This window comes from Catharus ustulatus, chromosome 3, assembly GCF_009819885.2.
Source record: "Catharus ustulatus isolate bCatUst1 chromosome 3, bCatUst1.pri.v2, whole genome shotgun sequence".
In the NCBI taxonomy this organism is placed as follows: domain Eukaryota; kingdom Metazoa; phylum Chordata; class Aves; order Passeriformes; family Turdidae; genus Catharus; species Catharus ustulatus.
In genome coordinates this window covers 3,219,086-3,240,354 of record NC_046223.1, presented here as the reverse complement: position 1 = coordinate 3,240,354, position 21,269 = coordinate 3,219,086, and the positions used below count along the sequence as shown (strand labels likewise).

Genomic DNA, 21,269 nt, shown 5'->3' with positions numbered 1-21,269 from the left:
GTTTCCTTGACTCCAGCCATTCTTTGGTTGACAGGATTTTCTTGTTTGAAGTGTAACTGGTGGAATGTGTGTGCAGGAAACTGAAGTGGGAGTGCTTAGTGACCAAGCAAATCATGCAGTTTTCAAATCAGTTTTACCTTCTATCATAGTTTATGAAACATGTGTTGTGCATGTCTGGTTGGTTTGTGTAGTAAATCCAAGTGACAGATCTTACTATTGGTTAAAAGGAAAACTAAATGCATTTATGAGAAAAACACTGTTCCTCCTTTGTAGCAACAGCAGTGCTTAAGAGTTAAAGTCAAGAGCAAATCTGAATTAAATGGTCAATGAATAAAAAAAATTTTTGAAACAACATCCTGAAATTTGTTGGGAGAAATAAAGCAATGCTGTTAATTGCAGAGCATGAACTGTGACTTTTTTGGGAGGTTTTTTTTTTTTATTTTTACAAATTGTATATCAGAATGATTTGTTGAGCTGTGAGATTAGCTTCTGTCTGTATGCTGGAAGGTTTCAGCTCCCAGCCCTTGAACTTCAAATACAAGGACGAAAATGTTTTCCTCAGGTGGTTTTAGACTTGAAGCTCTATTCTGAAGTTTTTCTTTTGTTTTAAAGTGGCTTTTAGGTTTGAGCTTTTCTGGCCCTCTTGTCCTTTAACTTGTGTAAAATAGCTTTTTGTTCCTCAGGTGGTGCTTGTGAGCAGTTTTGAAAAGTTTGTTCTTATCTTTCCATAATTCTGGAACAAGAATTGGTCGAAACAATTAACAGTTTTAAAATACTGACATGATGGCTTTTTGTTTTTCTTGTGTTTTGGTTTGCTTTTGAAGTTACCAGTGGGAACCAGTTGATTCTGTAGACAAAAGTGGAGTTTATGAGGCACAGAAGGGGTAAAATTCAGTGAAATCAGATGCTTGACCTGCGTGCTCAGCCTTGAGACATGTTTGGTCATAGCCCCCAGCAATGGTTAGCCTTGCTCTGGGTGGATTATTTATTTAGTCCTCGGGAGGGTGCTTGGAATGGCTCTTCCACGTACACAAATGATGTCATGTGGTTTTCATTGAAGCCTGGCTGGGCGGGTGATGTATTCCAGAACATCCCAGGCAGTGCTGAACCTGGCGGATGGCCAAGGTATTGTGCCCTCATTCTCAAGTTGGAGTTCTTGCTTTATTGAGGTGTGATACTAAATTGCTTTAAACTCCCATATCCTTTAGAGCTGAATGTTTAGTAACGCTCAGAAAGGATGGCATTTGATTAAAGTGCTGTGGTCTCAAAAGGATTTTCTGTGGCAGTGTGAAAACCTGCCTGAAAAGAAAGGCTTTTTGGTCTTCAGTGCAGTGATACGTTTCATTAATCCTGCATTGTGAAATGAAATACTGTTCCCCTGAACAAGGCAAGCTTGTCTGGAGTGTTTGGAGCTGAGATGGATAAAGCACTTCTTCATTATGAAACACAAATTGCTTGTACAACTTTTCTCATTCTGAAATGAAAAAGTGAAGTGTTCAGAGATGCGGTTCAGTGTTTTCCAGGAAGGTCCTGGAGCTGAGTGGAAAGCTTTTGATGCAGTGGGTTTTTCTGTGCAGCAATGAAATATTTTAATGGAAATTCCTGGCCTGCTTCACGAGGAAGATGTTTTTGGCTCTCTGTAATGAAGAGGGAATGAGCTGCATGGCACTTCTGGTGTGTGTGAAGACAAACTCTGTGCTTTTTGTTCAGCGTTTTCATGAGTTTTCTGTTGAAAAGCAAATAGATCATGGATTGATTCAATTCAGCACTAAGGGGTAAAGATGGTAGTGGGACTGTATGGGAAATCGTTGTTTCTTAACACTAAAAATAAAATTGTATTTTGACTACAATTTGGGACTAAACAGTTGAGTGTGTGTGCATACAAACATCCCCAGAGGGACAGCTCAGCTTTAGCATTTGAAATTATAATTCTGATTGCAAAATAATGTTAATTTGCTGAGTTACATTGCCCACCTGACTCATTTGTGCCTATTATTCTTTAATACAAGCAGAGACTTTACTAATCTTAGTAAATTAGTGTGAGCTTGCATCTGCAGCACCAGCTAGAATAATTTCTGGCACTTGTTAAATGCTTGTGCTCTGTGATTGCACGGAAAGCTGTGCTCGTGTGCCTGGAGGACAAAAAATGGGTTTGTTGCAGGTGTGTGTTTGCTGATTGTGTCCATGGTTATTTACCTGCTGTACCAGGCTGTGACAGGAGCTCTGCTCAGGGTACAGAGTGTGCAGGAGAGGTAATGGCTTCCTAGAGCACATCCAAAGGTTAAGCTGTAGGATATTTCCTCAAGTTCAAGCTGCAGGAATTACTCATGTTGGATAACGCGACATTCCTCACTGTCCCAGTTCCACTCTAAGCATTACATAGCTTGGGTCACTTGGGATAAGAACTTTCCCTCCAGGAAGTGTTTCAGTTTTACTGAATGTTTGCCTCTCTGTCGAGGAGCAGCTTTCACAGAAGGATGACAGTATCTAATGAACATCCAGGAATGTTCTAAAGGGCCTCAAGTTCATGCCCTTGCTCTGTCATCCCTTTTATGGTACTTTGGACAAGAGTACTTCTTAGGCTTTGCTTTGTAGAAAATTCTAACAGTGGAGTTGGTCCAGGCTCAGGAGCAGGGTCTGTTCCCTTTGGTTGTCCTGAGATCAGTACAGTAGTAAGGTCAGATAATATTTGAAGAACATTTTGTGTGTCCTGGGTGTTGTGGTTGGTGTGGCTTTTGTTCTTTTTATTGGAAGCTTTGTTTTTCTGCACTGTCTGTCTCTTCCTGCTTGGCTTAGTGAAAGGCCTGGACTTAGCACTTGTGGTGTTGCCTCTTCAAGACTTGTTCAGCTGCCTCTGTGATGGAAGGAGACCCGGGCAGTGGTTGTGGGGCTTGTGGATGTCCTGTGCTTTCCTTTTTAACATAACACTGCCTTTTAAGTTCTCCAAACATGCTGCTTTAGCTTATGCCATGGATTGCTACCCCTGGACAGTTTCTTGGACGTGTTCTGCTGAAAAATGGTAATGAGCCTCTGGGTCGATTTTTGTCAGAATATAGATTTGACATATATTTGTTCTGCTGAAAATTATCTTTCCTAGGGAATGATAAATAAATGGGCTATTAAATATGGAGCAGAAACCATAACACTTGAAGCTAAAAAAGAAAAAGTAGAAAATTACATCTGAGCCAAAAAGAGCATTAGAGAATTGGATAGCTGCTTCTTTTAGGGGATTAAGAATGTAACTTTGTTCACTAGATGGACAATCTCAGGAGCCTGCAGTGTGATGTGAGAGAAGGAGCAAAGTTTTTAGGTTGTCTTTTGAGCTGTAGTCACCATTTTACTTTTATTTAAGTTTTTTAAATGGAGAAACTGTGGAGCAGAGCAGCTGTTCTCCTCTGCTAGTCTCGGGACTGGATTGATGGCAGCACAAAATTCAGGTTGTTGGTGAACAGCACAATGCCATTGATGCAGCAAGATGGAAAATACCATGGATTTGCAGTTGGAACTCTAAGAGCAATATTAGCTTTTTAATTCATTTTTGAAATGCAAAGAGTTGCAACAGGAGGCTTCCCATAGTGATTTGGCAGATGGTTTTAATAGTTTAGTTTCTGGCTCTGCAAACCTATTTCCATACTATTTGGGGGACTTTAATATCTCATGTGTGAATTACTGTAGTGCTTCAGCAAAGAGTGTATTTTGGGTTTAAAACATCAGACCAGGCCTATGATGTCAGACCAGTGATTGTTAATAACTCTTACCCAGTGCCTGTCAGTGGTACTTAAATAATGACCATTCTCCTGGAGCAGTGGGGATTGATCCCAGTTGATGGTGATGAATAGTTCCACTTGCAATTGAACTACTGTAGAACAGCTCCTGTCTAGTATGTATCTAATGGCTCAAAGTCTGGATCTAGTTTTTCCAGATTTCATGAGGGTACAATTAATTAATTGTCCATTTTAATCCTCTTGCTTAAGTCTGAAATGAAAAAAACCAACAACCTACTAAATTTGATCAAGTCTTAGACAAGTTTTAAAACTTAGAACAGAGGCTGTGGATTATGTCTTCAACAGCCATTCTTCTCCATAAACTGACAACTTCTGAAGTGTTCAACATGTGCATGTTGCCTGCATGAGCCAGCTGACTTGTCTTGTTGAAGAAATGATTGAAATGAGATTTTTGGGTTCATGAATTTGAATAGCAAAGCATCCACCAATTCTCAAACTTCCTTATAACAAGAAAACACTTGCCCAGTTGGAAGCGCAGTGTCAGAGCTGAGCTCCTGCAATGTTCACCTGGGTTGTGACTGGGCCCTCTGTGTGTGTTCTTTCCTTGGGAGTCGGCTGCTTGGTACAGAATGGATATTGTCACTTGGAAAGTCATTGTTTCCATGGATTTACTAATTAGGAGTGACCTGAGGGTTAGGTGGCAAAATGAAACTCTGAGTGGTGTAGCTTCCCTACAGTGCTTGGGGTTTTTCTGGTTTTGTGGTAGAACTCAAAACTCTAAAAAAACTTGCAAGCATTTGTAGAAGGAACACAAATGAACCATTTTAACATACTCTGTACCCCTGGTTGGCCAATTGCCAATGTAAGAGGAAAAAAAGAAAAAGCAATATGTGCTATAAAAGCCCAGTGGTTCACACTCAAATTGTTCTGTGCGAGTGAATGAAGTTTTGAGTTCTTTTTGTAAGATGTCACAGGAGAAGCTTTGCTAAGCATTGGCACAGCGTTTGACTATGAAATGCTGTGCTTAGGAACTCCTTTGTTTAAAATGGGATCGCCTGAGTAGACTGGATCATCTCTGAACTTGTGCATGCAGTGCAGGTGATCAAAGCTTTCTGTACACTTTAGCAAACCTGGCATTAAAACTGGAGTCACACTTAGGAAGTTCTGTTTATTCTGGAGCTCACTTTGATCTGCTAAGAATTACTGCAAGGACATACCAATCTAGTCTTCTGCTTTATTGAAATACTTAGATATAAAGCCATTTTGCATATCTGAAATATCCCCTGTCAGGATTGATACAGGTGTGTTTATCCCATGTAGCACACAAGAAGGATGCTCACTGATGCATGCTACTCTGGTCCCTTAGAGGTGTTTCTGGTTTAAAACCATGAGGAATCTGAATTCACAAGTACTTGTTGCTATACCTGTGTTATCTGCCATAGCTGAAAATAAATCCCTACCTCTTCTGCAGGTATTAAAAAATACGTTGTTGGCCTAATTATCAAGACCTCATCTGACCCAACATGTGTAGAAGTAAGTGAAGAATTCTCAGGGGAGGACGAGGGAGGGGAGTGTTGCGCAAAACCTGACTCTTCTCTTTCTCTTTTCCAGAAAGAGAAAGTGTATATTGGGAAACTGAATATGATTCTTGTTCAGGTAAGCCAGAATTCCTAACATTTTAAACCTTACTATAAGTCTCTGCTTTTGCTGTCTCACGTGTGGCTGCTTCCCTTTGCAGATCCTGAAACAGGAGTGGCCGAAGCACTGGCCCACGTTTATCAGCGATATTGTGGGAGCCAGCAGGACCAGCGAGAGCCTGTGCCAGAACAACATGGTGATCTGAAACTGCTGAGTGAAGAAGTCTTTGATTTTTCCAGTGGCCAGATTACTCAAGTAAAAGCCAAGCATTTGAAAGACAGGCAAGTATATCTGTTGAAATCTTAATGAACAGAGTAGATTTGTGCTTGCTGCTAAATAGTTCCTCTCACTTGGAGCCTTTTATGTGAACACCTACAGCTGTGCAATTCCATTTCTGAGCCAAGGAGGGTTACTGATTTTTCTTTGAAGCAGTTCTCCTAGGGGATCCCTAACTTCATTTTGTACACACAGGGGTTTGTACCTTGCTGCAAGTAGCATCTGTTGACTGATGGTTCCTATGCTTTTAACACAGCATTCAGCACTGATTGATTGTCTTTTCTCCTTTCTTTTGAATGACTCCATGGGCATATATCTTAAGGACCTGTGTGCATAGATATTTTCATTTATGAAATGTGGAAATGCTTAGTTTTTAATTTTTTTTTTTACAGCATGTGCAATGAATTTTCTCAGATATTTCAGCTGTGTCAGTTTGTGATGGTAAGTCATATTTCTTTAATGATGTTTCAAAATTCCCCCCTTTGTGCTTGACAGTGTCACAGTTGTCATAAACTCTAAATGGTAATTTGCAGGAAAACTCCCAAAATGCTCCCTTAGTCCATGCAACTTTGGAAACTTTGCTACGATTTCTGAACTGGATTCCTCTGGGATATATATTGAGACCAAGTTAATCAGCACACTAATATACAAGGTATTCTTGCAAAAAAAAAAATCATAGCTCTTAAATTTAAATTCAAGTTGCAGAAAAGCTGTACAACACTTCTGTAATGTTCCTACTTTTTTTTCTTCCCTCAACAGTTCTTAAATGTTCCCATGTTTCGAAATGTCTCTTTGAAGTGCCTCACAGAGATTGCAGGTGTCAGTGTAAGCCAGTATGAAGAACAGTTTTGTAACCACTTTTTACACTGACCATGATGCAGTTAAACAGGTAAATGCTTTTCAGAAATCTCCCTTTGAATTTCATGTCACAAATCCATTTCTGTAGAAAGTTGAGTTGACAGCTTTATGTGCATTATAGAGCTCTTGATGAAAAAGTATTGTTCTTTGGTGGTATTTGTGGCTTGGTCAGAAGGTGCCAAGTATGTTTTTCTGAACTTGATTGCAACTGTTTCTGCTCTATTGATTTGATTTAATTTAAGAGATATTTGAGCGCTTGGGCTGACTCATGGGTAAATGTGAACTGTGTGTCTCAAGACCTAAACTGACCTAACTTCTACAGATTTCTTAATTTTTGGAATAGATAGAAACATTTCTCATTAAAAACCATACATCAAATTATATAATTTGATGATTCCCCTCTGAGCAGTTCAGATTCAGGTAGATGAATCCTTTCCTCAGTGTTTATATTGTGAGTGGATGGGTTCAAGGGATTTTTTAAACAGTCTTTTCCTCTCTTGGCAATGTTGGTCTATTTTGAAGGTTCTTCATAAAAAACAAACAGCAACATTCTTGTTAATACCAAGTAGTTGTTCTGTATAAAAAGGGAAATTCTTGATGATTTCTTTTTGTTAGATGCTTCCTTTAAATACCAATATCCGACTTGCATACTCTAATGGAAAAGATGATGAACAGAACTTCATCAGAATCTCAGTTATGTTCCTCTGCACGTTCCTCAAGGAGCATGGTCTACTTATAGGAAAAAAGGTTTAAATCTGAGGGAAACACTAATGGAGGTAAGTAGCTTGGTTTTTGTGGTCTAGAAATGTAAGCAGGTGTGTTCTCAGGTTCAAAGGATGTGATAGAATTTCTAGATCATTGTACTTAAGGTAGGTAAGTTGAAAAAAAACTAGTCACAAATACAAAACCCTCTCAGAACGTTTTCCCTAGTATGCTTCAATGGCATTCTGTTCTCAGTGGTCTTTTACCAGTGCAGTGTCTGAAAACTTAACTCTGTCTCACTCACTTCTTACTTGTTCCTCCATGGAAGTGTCAAACAGTGCTTCAAAGTAAATGAATATATTATTTTTCCATGGGTTTGCAGGTTTCTGTTTAACTCTCACATGAAGGTGTGTTGCTATGACTTCAGTGTTTTCACTGAGCACCCAGAGCTGCTCTCTAGTGTCCAGCACATGCTGCAGGCCAGTTCCTCCTTCCTGATGTAGCTTCTTGCCTAGTTTGCCATTTCCCAACTGAAAAGCTTGAAATAGTCCTCAAGGATGAGATTTTCTCTGTAATAAAGATTGTGTGCAAGTGGCAGAGCCCTACCAAGTGACTGTATCTCAGTAAAACCACTGGAGTTATGGCAAATATTGGAGATTCAGATAAGAATGTGAAGGATTGGAAAGGCTGAAGCACTGAGGGTACTGCTTCCTGCTGTAGTGAGGGTAGATTAGGATTTTTAATTGTGTTGTTTGAATGATGAAATAGAATTTTTGCTGTGATTCAGGTGTTCTGTGGTGAACATTTTTACTGCTGCTCCACGCCAAGGGAACAGAAGTTGTTCCATATCCCTGTGGAGAACCATTTTTCTGTGTGCAGAATTAAGTCTAGTGCAGGTTTGGAGTTTCTAGGCTGAGGAGCTGCCCTGAAACGGGGAGAAAAACACTCCTATTTTTTAAACTTGGAGACCAGGTATATTGGAAGGGGGGAAGTACATTTTGCAGGTCGATTAGCTGTTATCCAGTGTGCCCATCTGAATTCCAGTCTGTTCCAGCCAGTGTTCTCAATATCTTCTGCAGGTAGGCCTCTAAAAAAAAAAAAAAAAAAAAAAAAAAAGGCACATATTAATGAAATTGGCTGCATATATCAAATTGTAGCTCATTTAGAAGATGTACTCAGAGGAGTATCACTTTCTTATTTTCAGTAGAGCAGCTGGTAACATTTCCAGATAATTGCTGAATTTGCAAGTAGTGAGCTTTCAAAATAACTTGAAATCAAGGGTGCACAGCTCAAGGCTCAAGTTTCTACTTACACTGAGGCTGTACTAGGAAGACCTGTTTATAAAACAGGCATTTGCAAAACTGGATTTTGAAGACTTGCAGTCTTGTATAGAATGGTGAAATGTTTAACCAAGTTCTTATGCCTGCCTAAAATGGTTGTAAAATCAACTTCTGTAAGCCCTGGATCTAAGTGCAGTTTTGCTTTAAAAAGTGGTGCGTCATTCTAAACCTGTTAAATCCTGCACTTCGGGTGTAGCAAGTCTCCTGAAATTGTTCCATGGATTCACTGGATCTCTCTAGACTAGCAGAGCAATCTACATCAGTTATTTTTAAGTGAAATTACTAAGAGAATTGGTGTGTAAAGATGAATATATGGCTGTTCTGAGTCCCTCTTTTGACACTGTAGGTGGAGATGCTGAATCAGGTCTTTACCTTTCAAAAGACTAAGTTGGAGTGCCTAATCTATGAAAATAGCTTCAGATTTTATCATTTCATTCTGTTTGTTCACTGATGGGCAATTGCTTTGATACCTTTCACTGGGGACTGCATAATAAGCTTAGGCAAAAAAGGTTTGTCTGTGTAGTTTTAATTTCTCTGGTTGATATCTGAGCTTGTCAGAATTGCATCAGTGGCTTTCCCTGCTCAGCCTGCTCTGGCTGTTCTATCAGGAAAGAAGTTGAAAATATTCTAGTAGATGACTTCTCTGAAAACAAAGGAGCAAGTATTCCAGAGTCAAAGGATGCAGAACAAAGTAGCAGCAGTAGTCTTGAGAATAGCAATCACTGACACCAGCTGGTGAGGCTTTTTTGAGGTTCTGAAATTGCCTTGCAGAAGCTCCAGAGGCTGTGGGTTTGATAATTTACAAACACACTGGTTTGGTGATGGCATTTCTAAGATGTCTTTAGGCTATCTCAGATTTAAGAATACAAACACTTTGAAAAGAACAGTAAGTGACAGGAGTCCTTGGTTTTGAGTTGCTCTACCAGTCACAACTCTGACCTGTAAATAATGTCATTGCAATGTTAATGCCTCTTGTTCCAAAATCTGAGATTAATTTGGCATTTTGTCAGCATTGGGTAACTGAACTTGAAGCAATGTGGCTTGATCTGCAGATACAGTCACTAATTGTGTGTTTTAAACCACTTTATTCCAGGCTCTTCATTACATGTTGTTGGTATCAGAAGTTGAAGAAACTGAAATTTTCAAGATTTGTCTGGAATATTGGAACCATTTAGCTGCTGAGCTGTACAGGGAAAGTCCGTTCTCAACGTCAGCTTCTCCACTGCTTTCAGGGAGTCAACACTTTGATGTTCCTCCAAGGAGGCAACTTTACTTGCCTGTTTTGTCCAAGGTAATCCATGGGCAAGTGAAGACACTGTAAAGATTCAGATTCTGTTTGTGAATCAGACATTTTGATTCATGTAGGGAGGGACATAAGAGTAATTGATAGTTGATTCAACTCTAGTTATATAATTAATGTGAAAATACTTTGAGATGACACCAGTATAGAATAGCGTTAATGTGCTATTCCAACTTTAAGGTACTTAATTTAAAAATAAATCTGTATTAAACAGTTTCTGGGATCAGAAAGGCTGGAGTGTTAGAGTTGGAGGAAAACCTGTGTGTTTGGTCCTTAAAAGACCCCTAATGTGACACAAGCATTTTGAACCTCTGGAAAATATAAATACTATATAGTTGGGGTTCCTTCAAGTACTGAGCTTGTTCATTGGAGGGAGAGAAGTCAGCAGGCTCTGTCCTTAATGGCTTGTTACAGCTGGATAGAACCTTTCTGTGGCAGAGACTGCCTGAGCAGAGTGCTCTGGAGCCACTTGTGCAGCTGGGAGAGTGTTGGGGGTGCAGTTTGATGGAGTTTTCACTTCCCCCAGGTTCGATTGCTCATGGTCAGCCGCATGGCCAAGCCTGAAGAAGTCCTGGTTGTGGAAAACGATCAAGGGGAGGTAGTTCGGGAATTCATGAAGGATACGGATTCCATAAACTTGTATAAAAATATGAGAGAAACGTTGGGTAAGTAAACTGGCTGCAGTTAGTGTGCAGCTGCATCAGTGTTACAGTTTGTTATCTTGGCATGTGAATTATTGTGTGGGTGAAATGGTTATCAGCAAGGAGTACTACACAGACTGGAAAGGGAGGAGGCAGTGGCTGCTCTGAAGTTTCCTGTTTGAGGCGTGTGGTGTTTTATAACCTGATGGAGTAGCAATACCCCACTCAATTTTTGTTGTTGGGTTATTGTAGTGATAATGAGTTTTTTGAGGTAGGAAAAAAATTGAGAGTCCTAATTGTAACTTGAGGGAGCAAAGGGAGTAGAGTTGTCAGATATTCAGGACATTAGAGCTTCAATATGCAGTTTATTGTCTCAAATGCAGATGGGAATGCTGAGTGTTCAGCAACAGGTTGATGCACTAGGAATGTGTGTGTTGGAAAGCTTGTGAGTTGCAAAGTGTATGTTGGTGTTTTGGGTACTTTCATTCTCACCTTTCTGTTTGGGATGTAGCTATAGCCAGCGTTAAATTAATTGCTTGAATACATTTGCATGTGGAATGTGAAAACAATTTTTGTTTTGTGAAACAATTACTCTATATCCTGAGCCCAAATTGTTTTGCCAGATACAAGATTATTTATGTGAAATGGGGGTCAGGTTTTTATTGCTCTTGTTGTATTACCCAGAAGATTCACTTGGAGAAAAAAAAGGGGGAGAATGTGGTGGAAACTGTGTTCTGTGCTCCAGTAAAAATCTATTTTTGAACCTGGCCGTAAATTGCTCTTGACTTGCTGGGATTTAGTTTTATATTGGAGACACTAATCCTATTAGGTAGGGACTGATGCAAGTGACTGAGTTGTGATACCTGAATCTTCCACCTAGACATGTTCAGGAGCACCAGCTCCACTTTAATCGTGGCTTATTGCAACCAGCAAATGTGGTGACACTAAAAGGCAGAGCTGAAGAAAATGCATGGGCTTACACACTGTATAATGTGCCCCATAGGCAGCCAATCCCATATTCCCTACAGACCATCAGTACAGATGCCTTCTGATAATAATTTGCCTTGGTATCACACGGGATATGCGTTGATTTAGACTTTTCACATCACCTGCATGTGATGTTTTGATGAGATCTCTTAGAACTTAGGTTCCCAATAAAATTTATTGTCCATCTTTGAAATAATTTGAAAAAATTTCTGCTTCAGTTACTACCTCATGCTGTTGTGACTTCAGGAAGGAAACATTATACTTTTACCCAAGAGCTTCAGTAGATTTTTATGTAACTGCTTATGGAGATGAGACCCAAGCTGCTGGTTTAAAACATTGCACGTTGATGTCTTTCAGTTTATCTCACACATCTGGATTATGCAGACACAGAACGAATTATGACTGAAAAGCTTCACAATCAAGTGAATGGGACTGAGTGGTCGTGGAAGAATCTGAACACCCTGTGCTGGGCTATCGGCTCCATCAGCGGCGCCATGCACGAAGAAGATGAAAAGAGGTTTCTGGTTACAGTAATTAAGGTATGGTGGGGCAGAACTAACAGCTTGGTCACACTTGAGTTTGGGCTGAAGAAAGCAAGCTTGCAGAAATACTGCTCTGTGATCTTAGAAAGCTGCCTTGGTGCATAAGAATAAATGAATGGGAAATGTTCCATCCTGAATTTTGGGGTGATGAATAAGTTAGTGCTGAACAGTGCATTGATCCAAACAGCCTTTCATCAGATAAAGTGTAATTTATGATGAAATGTATTCTTTGGGGATGCAGAAGAGATGGAAAGGGATTACTAATGAAATACAGCAGAGTGGCAAAGTAACCCATGACTGTAACTAGCCTAACACCTTGCTCTTCTGCTATATCTGTATATTCATTGATCAAACTCAATGTTTGGTTAATATATGAATAACATTTTTACAAGAGTAACAGACTTTAAAAGTCATATAAAGATACTTACAGAGTACTTAGTTTTAAGTCATATAGAAGATGTAGTTTAATTTATTCTATTTGATGTGGAGAATGTATTTTTATCTATCACCTACTCAGCCAGTATTGAGTACTGTAAGGCTTGTTGAACTCCCCCTGCAGGAATCCTTAGTTATAATTTAAAATGGAGCTTCCTTAGTTTAAAACACAATGATCAGGGTTTGGATGAAACCTCAATGATTGCATCACCCCAATCTCAACACATTTGTTTGAGTTTTTATTTCTTTATTTGTATTTTGTGCTTGATTGTGTCAACCATCTTTAATATAGCTGTTTATAGGATGTTATGCTTGTCATGCTTTTAATGAAACTTGATAAACTGGAAGAGGAGACTAAGAATCTGTTGTGTTGTAGGATCTCCTGGGACTCTGCGAACAAAAGCGAGGAAAGGACAATAAAGCCATTATTGCATCAAATATAATGTATATAGTAGGTCAATACCCACGATTTTTGAGAGCTCACTGGAAATTTTTGAAGACAGTAGTCAACAAGCTGTTTGAATTTATGCATGGTAATTATCTGCTTTTTTAAAATTTGCTGTTTTAATTATTTTTAAAAAAGATACCTATACATGGAGGGGAAAAAATGCAAAGCAGTAACTGATTTGATTTCATTTAGAAACCCACGATGGTGTCCAGGACATGGCTTGTGATACCTTCATAAAAATAGCACAAAAATGCCGCCGACACTTTGTCCAGGTTCAGGTGGGAGAGGTCATGCCATTTATTGATGAAATCCTGAACAATATTAACACAATCATCTGTGACCTTCAGCCACAACAGGTAGGTTTGATTTGAGCTTGTGGATAATTCCTAAAGATTGCTGCACAGTTGCTTCCTGTTGAAATGTAGGGGTGCTTTACAAGGGTTGGATTTTATCCTTTAGTTTTTATTAGGGATAGTGTCAGGGTATGAATATCATGCTCGAGTTGCATTGCTGAGATGTTAACTGGAATACTTGAAAGAGAATTAAAGTGCATTTAGTTGGAGTTTTCATTTCTGCAATGTCTTCCAGAAGACACGGTGTGTAACTTGGTGATTCTGCTTTGGGAAAGAGCAATATCCTACTATAACAGTACCTACATACTGGTCATGTATTTGGGAAGTAGGGAGTGAGGAGCAGTCCAAAAAGGGAAAGTCTAAAATCCAGTCCTTAGCAAAAAGGAAGGGGAAAACTGGCTGGGCAGGGCATGGCTCATGAAATGAGAGTACCTGCACCAATTTACTGAAGCTTCAGGCAGAATGGATCTGGCACCTGGAAAAAGACACTTCCAGGATTGATGGGAGGCAGTGCACAGTTCAAACATGTCTGGTAAAACTGAGTTTTTCCTTAGTCGTTTTTAACCCTGGTGTTGGGGTGTTGCTGTTCCCATCAGGTGCACACATTTTATGAAGCAGTTGGATACATGATTGGGGCACAGACAGACCAGACTGTGCAGGAGCATCTGATAGAAAAGTACATGTTGCTGCCCAACCAGGTGTGGGACAGCATCATTCAGCAGGCAACAAAGGTGAGCTCTTCCATTTTAATGTGTCCTGTGCTCAGGTCAAAAACCCTCCTACGTGTTTGCCCTCTCCTGGTTATATTTTTCACACAAGGAATTGGGCTGGACTTAATTATGTGATGGCTGACAGAGACTGACATGAAAATGAAGGTGTTGTTTTGAGAGAGGGGACATAAATGAAAAATAAATACTTGTTGAAGTCTGATGTAAAGTACAATCTGTTACTGTACAGAATTCATTTCAGTAGTTTTTTCTAATGACTCCCTTTCACTTGGATTTTAGGTAACAGAAAAGTTAAAATGCTAAAAATACTGTTCATTGTTCTTCCTTTCTTCTCTCACCATTCTCTTAAAGTACATCTTTTCTTACTCTGTCTTCTATTTCCTTGAGTCTTTTGAAAATACTTTTATCTCTACACACTTGTGGAGTGCAAGACTGTTGTTCTTTAGAGACAATCCATTTGCAGTTAATCTAATTAGGGGCCTGAACTTAAGCAAGCTTAAGTTACTTTTCCTACCCTGACTTCTCCCAAGAACACACTGCATTTCCTTTGGACCCCTTCTATCTGTTTTCAACTTAATCTCCTTAGTTTTCCTTCTTTCTCTAACTAGAGTAATGCTTGTAGCACGGCAGCAAAAATAATTCTGCAGAAAACAGAATGAAATGAAGTTTTATCCTGACTCTGTTGGAGGTAGTGGCAAATGCCATGAAATAAACTCCAGGATCTCTATAAAAAGTCCATAAATTTGAGTGATATCTTCTTTAAGGCAGTGTGTAAAATAAATTGTTTCAACTTAGGGTTTTATATTGAAAGCCAAAGGGTGGTTGTAGTCACTAATGAAGATGAACTCTTAATTTTTTCACAGAATGTTGATATTCTAAAGGATCCTGAAACAGTTAAGCAGCTTGGTAGCATTCTGAAAACCAATGTACGAGCGTGTAAAGCAGTTGGCCACCCCTTTGTGATTCAGCTTGGAAGAATTTATTTAGATATGCTGAATGTGTACAAGTGCCTAAGTGAAAATATTTCTGCAGCTATTCAGGCTAATGGTAAGAAATTCCATGTTCTTCTTGAAAATGAGGTTTAGCAGTGTCTGCCATTAGGTTTCAGAGTACATCCCAGTTAGGTTAATTTTACTGCTTGGGAGAGCAGAGAAGGACTGAAAGTGCTTACTTAAATCTTTGTTTGCTAACATTGTATTCAAATAAAGAACTTCCAGCTTTAGGGGGAGGAACAAACATCTATAAATGAGCAAGTTTAGGAGAATGCAGAACACCAGAGATACTTACTTAGAATTAATAAGCATCTTGCTGTGATGCAGTGTAGCCTGTGTTCTTTTAGCTTACTCTGGGATTGAGCATTAAAAGACATTCTGTAAATAGAATCTCATCCATTCCTTCAGAAGATGCCAGCAGGGTTTTGGGATGAGACTGTGCTGCTACAAGGCTGAAATGTAATGAGTGATGATGCCTGAAAGTCATGGTAAACCAGGCTTCCAATCACAGAAGGAATTCTCAATTACCACTCTTATTTTTACCAGCTAACTTGAGAGCCTGTGGCATCTCGGTAGAATGTGTTTCTGTAGTAGTTCATTACAAGATGAAATGAGTCAGTTGCTGTGCCCACTTTTCTGACCAGGGCACAAGATGTACCTGGAAATTGGAGTGTTAAATGCAGCTTGGTAACTGTGCAGCTGGTTTACCTTGAAAGTAGCTTCCTGGAATTCAGAATAAAACTGGCAGAGAAATCAATAACTTCTCATTCAGCTGATCTAATGGCCAGAATTCATCATTGCCAGACACAGTGAAGTTGAGGAAGCAGTCTCTGGGGCTATGGGCCTGGTGAACTCCAAACAGCAACTGCTGTTTGGAAGATTTTTACAACTGGAAAAGGTTAAAGACAAAGGAAGTCTTTATTAGTCTTTGTCATTCAGATATATAAATCAAGTATTCTGTTTTGTTAATATCAAGTTAATTTGGGGGTGTTTTGAGGGTTTGTGGGTTTTTTGACACCTCACACAATTAACTGAAGCTTTAAAATTTTCCAGGTGAAATGGTAACAAAGCAGCCCTTGATTAGAAGTATGAGGACTGTAAAAAGGGAAACTTTAAAATTAATTTCTGGCTGGGTGAGCAGGTCCAATGATCCGCAGATGGTAAGTGGATGCATTTTTATAGAAATAACTACTAAGACAGAATTAGGAAAAACTGCTTTGTGTTCAGTTGATGGTCACAGGAACTTCTTTCAGGAGGTGTGGGAAATATAAGAAGAGGTGAGCCTGAGCAGTGTTTGAGATACTTCAGTTGATTTTAGCTGAGAGTAATGTTAAAGGTAGTCAAGGAGATTTAAGATGGAGACAGAGGATGGGAACTTCAACTTCCTTACGAAAAGTGTCACCTGTAACTGAAGGAGGAACTTGGCTACAAACTGTGCTGGAGACTTTGCTCAGTAACTGCACTGCTATAACCTGGCTTACTCTTCCAACCAGGTAGCTGAAAACTTTGTTCCTCCGTTGTTGGATGCAGTTCTCATAGATTACCAGCGGAACGTCCCGGCCGCTCGGGAGCCCGAGGTGCTCAGTACCATGGCTATCATTGTCAACAAGCTGGGGGGACACATCACTGCTGAAATACCTCAGATCTTCGATGCTGTTTTTGAGTGCACATTAAACATGATCAACAAGGTATTTGTATTTAAAACCTGAGATTTGTGGGTTTTTTCCAGTCACAGAGTGCTTTTGTGGCACTTGACCAGATTTCCGCTCAAACTAGCGTACTTGTTGTATAGTTGATCTCTCTAGTTAGAGCTCTTAGATTGCTTTAAACTTCCCTGGTTAGCTCCTGATTTAAGCCATTAATGATTTTTCTGGGGCCTTGGAGTGCTGCACTTCTGCAAACAGAAGTCAAATGTCAGTGTAGGACTAATGGCTTAAAATTGATAAATACTTGAAGTGTAAGAACACCGCTACTGCTCAGTTGAATATTTCCTCACTAAGTGTGCACTACATACTGACTTGCTCTGTTTTAATTGAAGATGAAACTTATGGAGACTTGGCTTTTTTCCCCTTTCCCTTCTAGGACTTTGAAGAATATCCTGAACATAGAACAAACTTCTTCTTGCTGCTCCAAGCTGTAAATTCTCACTGCTTCCCAGCCTTCCTGGCCATTCCACCTGCACAGTTCAAACTTGTCCTGGATTCTATTATTTGGGCTTTCAAACACACAATGAGAAATGTTGCAGATACAGGTAAATGGAAGTGTTTAATACAGATTTTTCTAGTAGAATACTGTTCCTTTACTTCATTTTCTTTAATCAAACTTAGCATGTTGTTCACATGATTTTGCATTTGCACAGGGATAGAATTCCTGTCTCAGCTTCAAGGTGCCAGCCAGGAATCTGGAGGTGGGATGGTTGTTGTTTGATTCCTGTAGCTGGAAGAGAGCACTATTACGATTTTGACTTGCTTTTTTGCCATGTGAGCATTGGCACTATTCTGAAATGGCTGAACAGATGCAGCAGCTTAAAATGGTGCCACAAAAAAATTGTGAAACCAGTGATTCTTTTAGCCTTTTAGGGATGGGGAGAAAGGATGTTCTTCACTTGTATTTCACCAAATCAAAGTTTCCATTTCAAGCTAAACATTAAAACATCTTTCCTTGTTGAAATAGCTAACACTATTGAGGGTTTTGCTCATCAGATGATGGTGTGATTGTCTCTTTATCTGATGATATATTAATGATAGTATAATGAAGCTGAAGGGGTGTGCCATGTCTGGGAGGCAGTGCCTCACAAAGCCATCACTGTGCCATGCTGGGCATCCTGCTTCCCATCAGGATTTCTTGGGTCACTTGTTTTGGAAAAGGCCAAAATCTCCCAGCTGTTGGACTGTTGTTCTCTGATCACCTTTTCTAATGCCTGTTTTGCAGGACTTCAGATCCTTTATACCCTACTCCAAAATGTTGCACAGGAGGAGACAGCTGCCCAGAGCTTCTATCAGACGTATTTCTGCGATATCCTCCAGCACATCTTCTCTGTGGTCACAGACACCTCACACACTGCAGGTGAGAATGTGCCTGTGTGTGAGGCAGGTGCTGCAAGCCATCCCTCTGAACATCAAAATAATGTAGCACATCCTGTTCTGAATAACAACTGTGTGTTTCTGGCTTTGATCTGTGCAGGTTTGACAATGCATGCGTCAATCCTTGCCTACATGTTCAACTTGGTAGAAGAGGGAAAAATAAGTACTCCTTTAAACCCTGGAAATCCAGTGAACAACCAAATGTTTATTCAGGAGTATGTGGCTAATCTCCTCAAATCGGCATTTCCTCACCTGCAAGAGTAAGTCTGCCATGATTCATTCATATTTCTCAGTGGGTTCTTACTTCTTGGAATTCTAACTGATGTGTTTTGCTGTTAGTGCCCAGGTTAAGCTGTTTGTAACAGGACTCTTCAGTTTAAATCAGGATATTCCTGCCTTCAAGGAACACCTAAGGGATTTCCTGGTCCAAATCAAGGTATGTTGGGCATGCTTTTCTCAAGAAATGAAAAACTGCTTTCAGCAGGGATTTGTCACATAGGACAGTATCTAATGGGAAATAAATTGGTTTTTAACCAGATTTTTTTTATTCTGCTTGCAGTTGGGACCAGTTTTGAAATTCACTACACTAATGCTTTGCCTTTATGTTTCACAAGCATGCTGGAATGATAAGATTGTAGGAAATAGTTTGTTGATTTGTTTTGAGACTGCAATTGTCAGAAATTTCAGAATTGTAATGATTCTGCTGTAATGGTAATACACTCCAGATGCTGGATTTGGCATCCCATTCTGTAACACATGGTGAACTTCTTTAAATATTACTTTATATTAATTATGACCTTAGGAACAGAAAACCATGCGAGTAGCCTGTCAGGGAACAGGAAGGGAAGATGTTTCCTGTATAATTTTGGAAGCTATTACTCTACCTTAAGCACTTGACAATAAACTGATGTTTTTATGTGAATTATCCCAGGAATTTGCAGGTGAAGACACATCAGACTTATTCTTGGAGGAGCGAGAAACAGCCCTTCGGCAGGCTCAAGAGGAGAAGCATAAACTTCAGATGTCTGTACCTGGCATCCTTAATCCACATGAAATTCCTGAGGAGATGTGCGATTAAAAACAAAAATAAAACAAGTTTTGCAGTTTTCTTTCTGTACAGCTACTTTGTTGTGATAGAAGAAAACAGCACTTGGATATTTGTTGACCAAAATGATGCCAATTTGTAAATTAAAATGTCACCTAGTGGCCCTTTTTCTTATGTGTTTTTTGTATAAGAAATTTTCTGTGAAATATCCTTCCATTGTTTAAGCTTTTGTTTGGTCATCTTTATTTAGATTTGCATGAAGTTGAAAATTAAGGCATTTTCAAAGTAATTACTTCATGCCCATTTTGTGGCTAAGGGGAAAATAGGCAAAACGTAACTTGTAAAAGACTATATTGCAAAATAATACAATTTCCTGTAAGAGTATCGATTTTTAATTCGGAGTAATTTTCTTTCTAGTCTGTCCTGCAGTCTAGGAGAAAAGGTAAAGAGTAAAGCAGATTGAATTAATTGTTAAGCAGAGGATCCTAGTGCTGCGTTTGTTCTGATCAGTTAGCAGCTTTCTGGACTGAGTGGTAAGGCTATAGGCTACGTGTATTTGCAAGTTGTATGGCAAGTTTGCAGCAAGATCATGTGCATATCATCCCATTGTAAAGCAACTTCTAAAGAGTATGGGAACACAGTACAGTTAGTTATTTTTACACAGTTCTTTTGTTTTTGTGTGTGTGCTGTCGCTTTGTCGACAACAGCTTTTTGTTTTCCTCAATGAGGAGTGTTGCTCATTTGTGAGCCTTCATTAACTCGAAGTGAAATGGTTAAAATATTTATCCTGTTAGAATAGGCTGCATCTTTTTAACAACTCATAAAATAAAAAAAAAATGGCTTTTGAGATGACTTATACTAATTTACATTGTTTACCATGCTGTAGTGCTTAAAGAACACTACTTAAGAGCAAAATAAACTTGGTTTACATTTATTTTTCTTTCTTTGGCTTATTCTTTTATTGGATGAAATTGCTGTGATCGTATTTAAGATTTGTATTTGAAGGCATAGGAAAAGTTCCTTGAGGTCTAGATAACTGTTGCTTCTGGCTTGCCTCATCTCAAGGACTTTGGTTGTGCTTGAAGTTACCATGAACTAAGTTGGGTTCCATTTGGAAGTACAGTAGCTGTTCTGACTTACCTCCATGGATAACTACTCCATACCACGTTACTATAAAATGCCAGGAATGAGGTACTCTTGCTCTTTCTCTCTCTGGACTCTTTGCAATTTATTTCAAAGAGGTATTGCACTGTATCTTGACTAAACAGTTAATAATAGTCCATGTTAATAACATGTGTAGACAAGATCTCTATGGTTATTTTTCTACCTAAAGTTTTGTAGTTAAATGATTTTCACAGATTTATGAAGCAGTATGAACACTAAGGTTGTGTACAGTCTTGGCTTCCCCATCTCTGTTGTGTCTTGTCTCTGTTCTCTAACAGTCAGTGTCGAGCTCTCCCGAAGTTTCTCCGTGGATTTGGTGTCCAGTCTCCAGGTTGTTACTGGGATGAGGTGTAACTATTGTCAGAGAGCTGTCACAGGAGCCAGGCAGGCTGGGGGTGTTGTGTGTCCGTTTGGGTGCTGTAGTTAAGGACTTTGTGCTGTGTGTTCCTTTGCAGTAGAAGTGCATGAGTTAGCAGTGTTCCTGTAGGATGTAGCTGTGCCTGGAACATCTCCAGGCTGGACTCTCAGCCCCTCTGTGTCTTTGAGCATCTCCCCGTGTGTTTTACCCTGGCAAAGCTCAGCAGCTTTCATGGGAAGGTCCTTAAGCAGTGGCACTGTGAGCTGGCACTGCTTGGAGACCTCCTCAAACCCCCCTGGCTGGGACTGCCTACAGCCTCCCAAACTCTAAATTACTGCCAGAGTTACAGAACCCATTTCTTACTCTCCTTAAAGCTCCCAGTTCCAGCTTTTTCATGTCTTCCCACCAACGTGGAGCTTTCTGCTCCATCCTCAAGGCAATATTGTCTTTATTGGGCAGTTTAAAGTGCAGCTGTTGAAGGACACACGTGGAAAGGACATGAAATGGCTTGTGAGCAGCCTGAGTGGCAGCATTAGAGCTACAGATAACCAAAAGGTGTGCAGAGAAGTAAGAAAATGTTATTAAAATGGAAATAAAGCCCACCAATAGCAGATCACATCCCATGAGTTACAGAGCTTGAATGCTGAATTGGTT

General features: G+C 39.6%; 1 protein-coding gene across 1 annotated transcript; it reads left to right on the top strand.

Moving 5' to 3' along the window:
* Positions 1-1,076: 1,076 nt before the first annotated feature.
* Positions 1,077-20,027, top strand: LOC116994694 (exportin-1-like). The gene is given in 25 exon segments (XM_033056583.2): positions 1,077-1,125; positions 5,197-5,258; positions 5,337-5,381; positions 5,464-5,560; positions 5,563-5,644; positions 6,032-6,080; positions 6,173-6,254; positions 6,257-6,291; positions 6,399-6,494; positions 6,497-6,528; positions 7,237-7,273; positions 9,633-9,830; positions 10,366-10,504; positions 11,825-12,006; positions 12,821-12,977; positions 13,085-13,248; positions 13,842-13,976; positions 14,837-15,020; positions 16,019-16,125; positions 16,459-16,653; positions 17,048-17,216; positions 17,897-18,031; positions 18,149-18,308; positions 18,388-18,484; positions 18,980-20,027. Coding segments are annotated over 25 exon segments (2,835 nt in total). The 3' UTR covers positions 19,127-20,027.
* Positions 20,028-21,269: the final 1,242 nt, after the last annotated feature.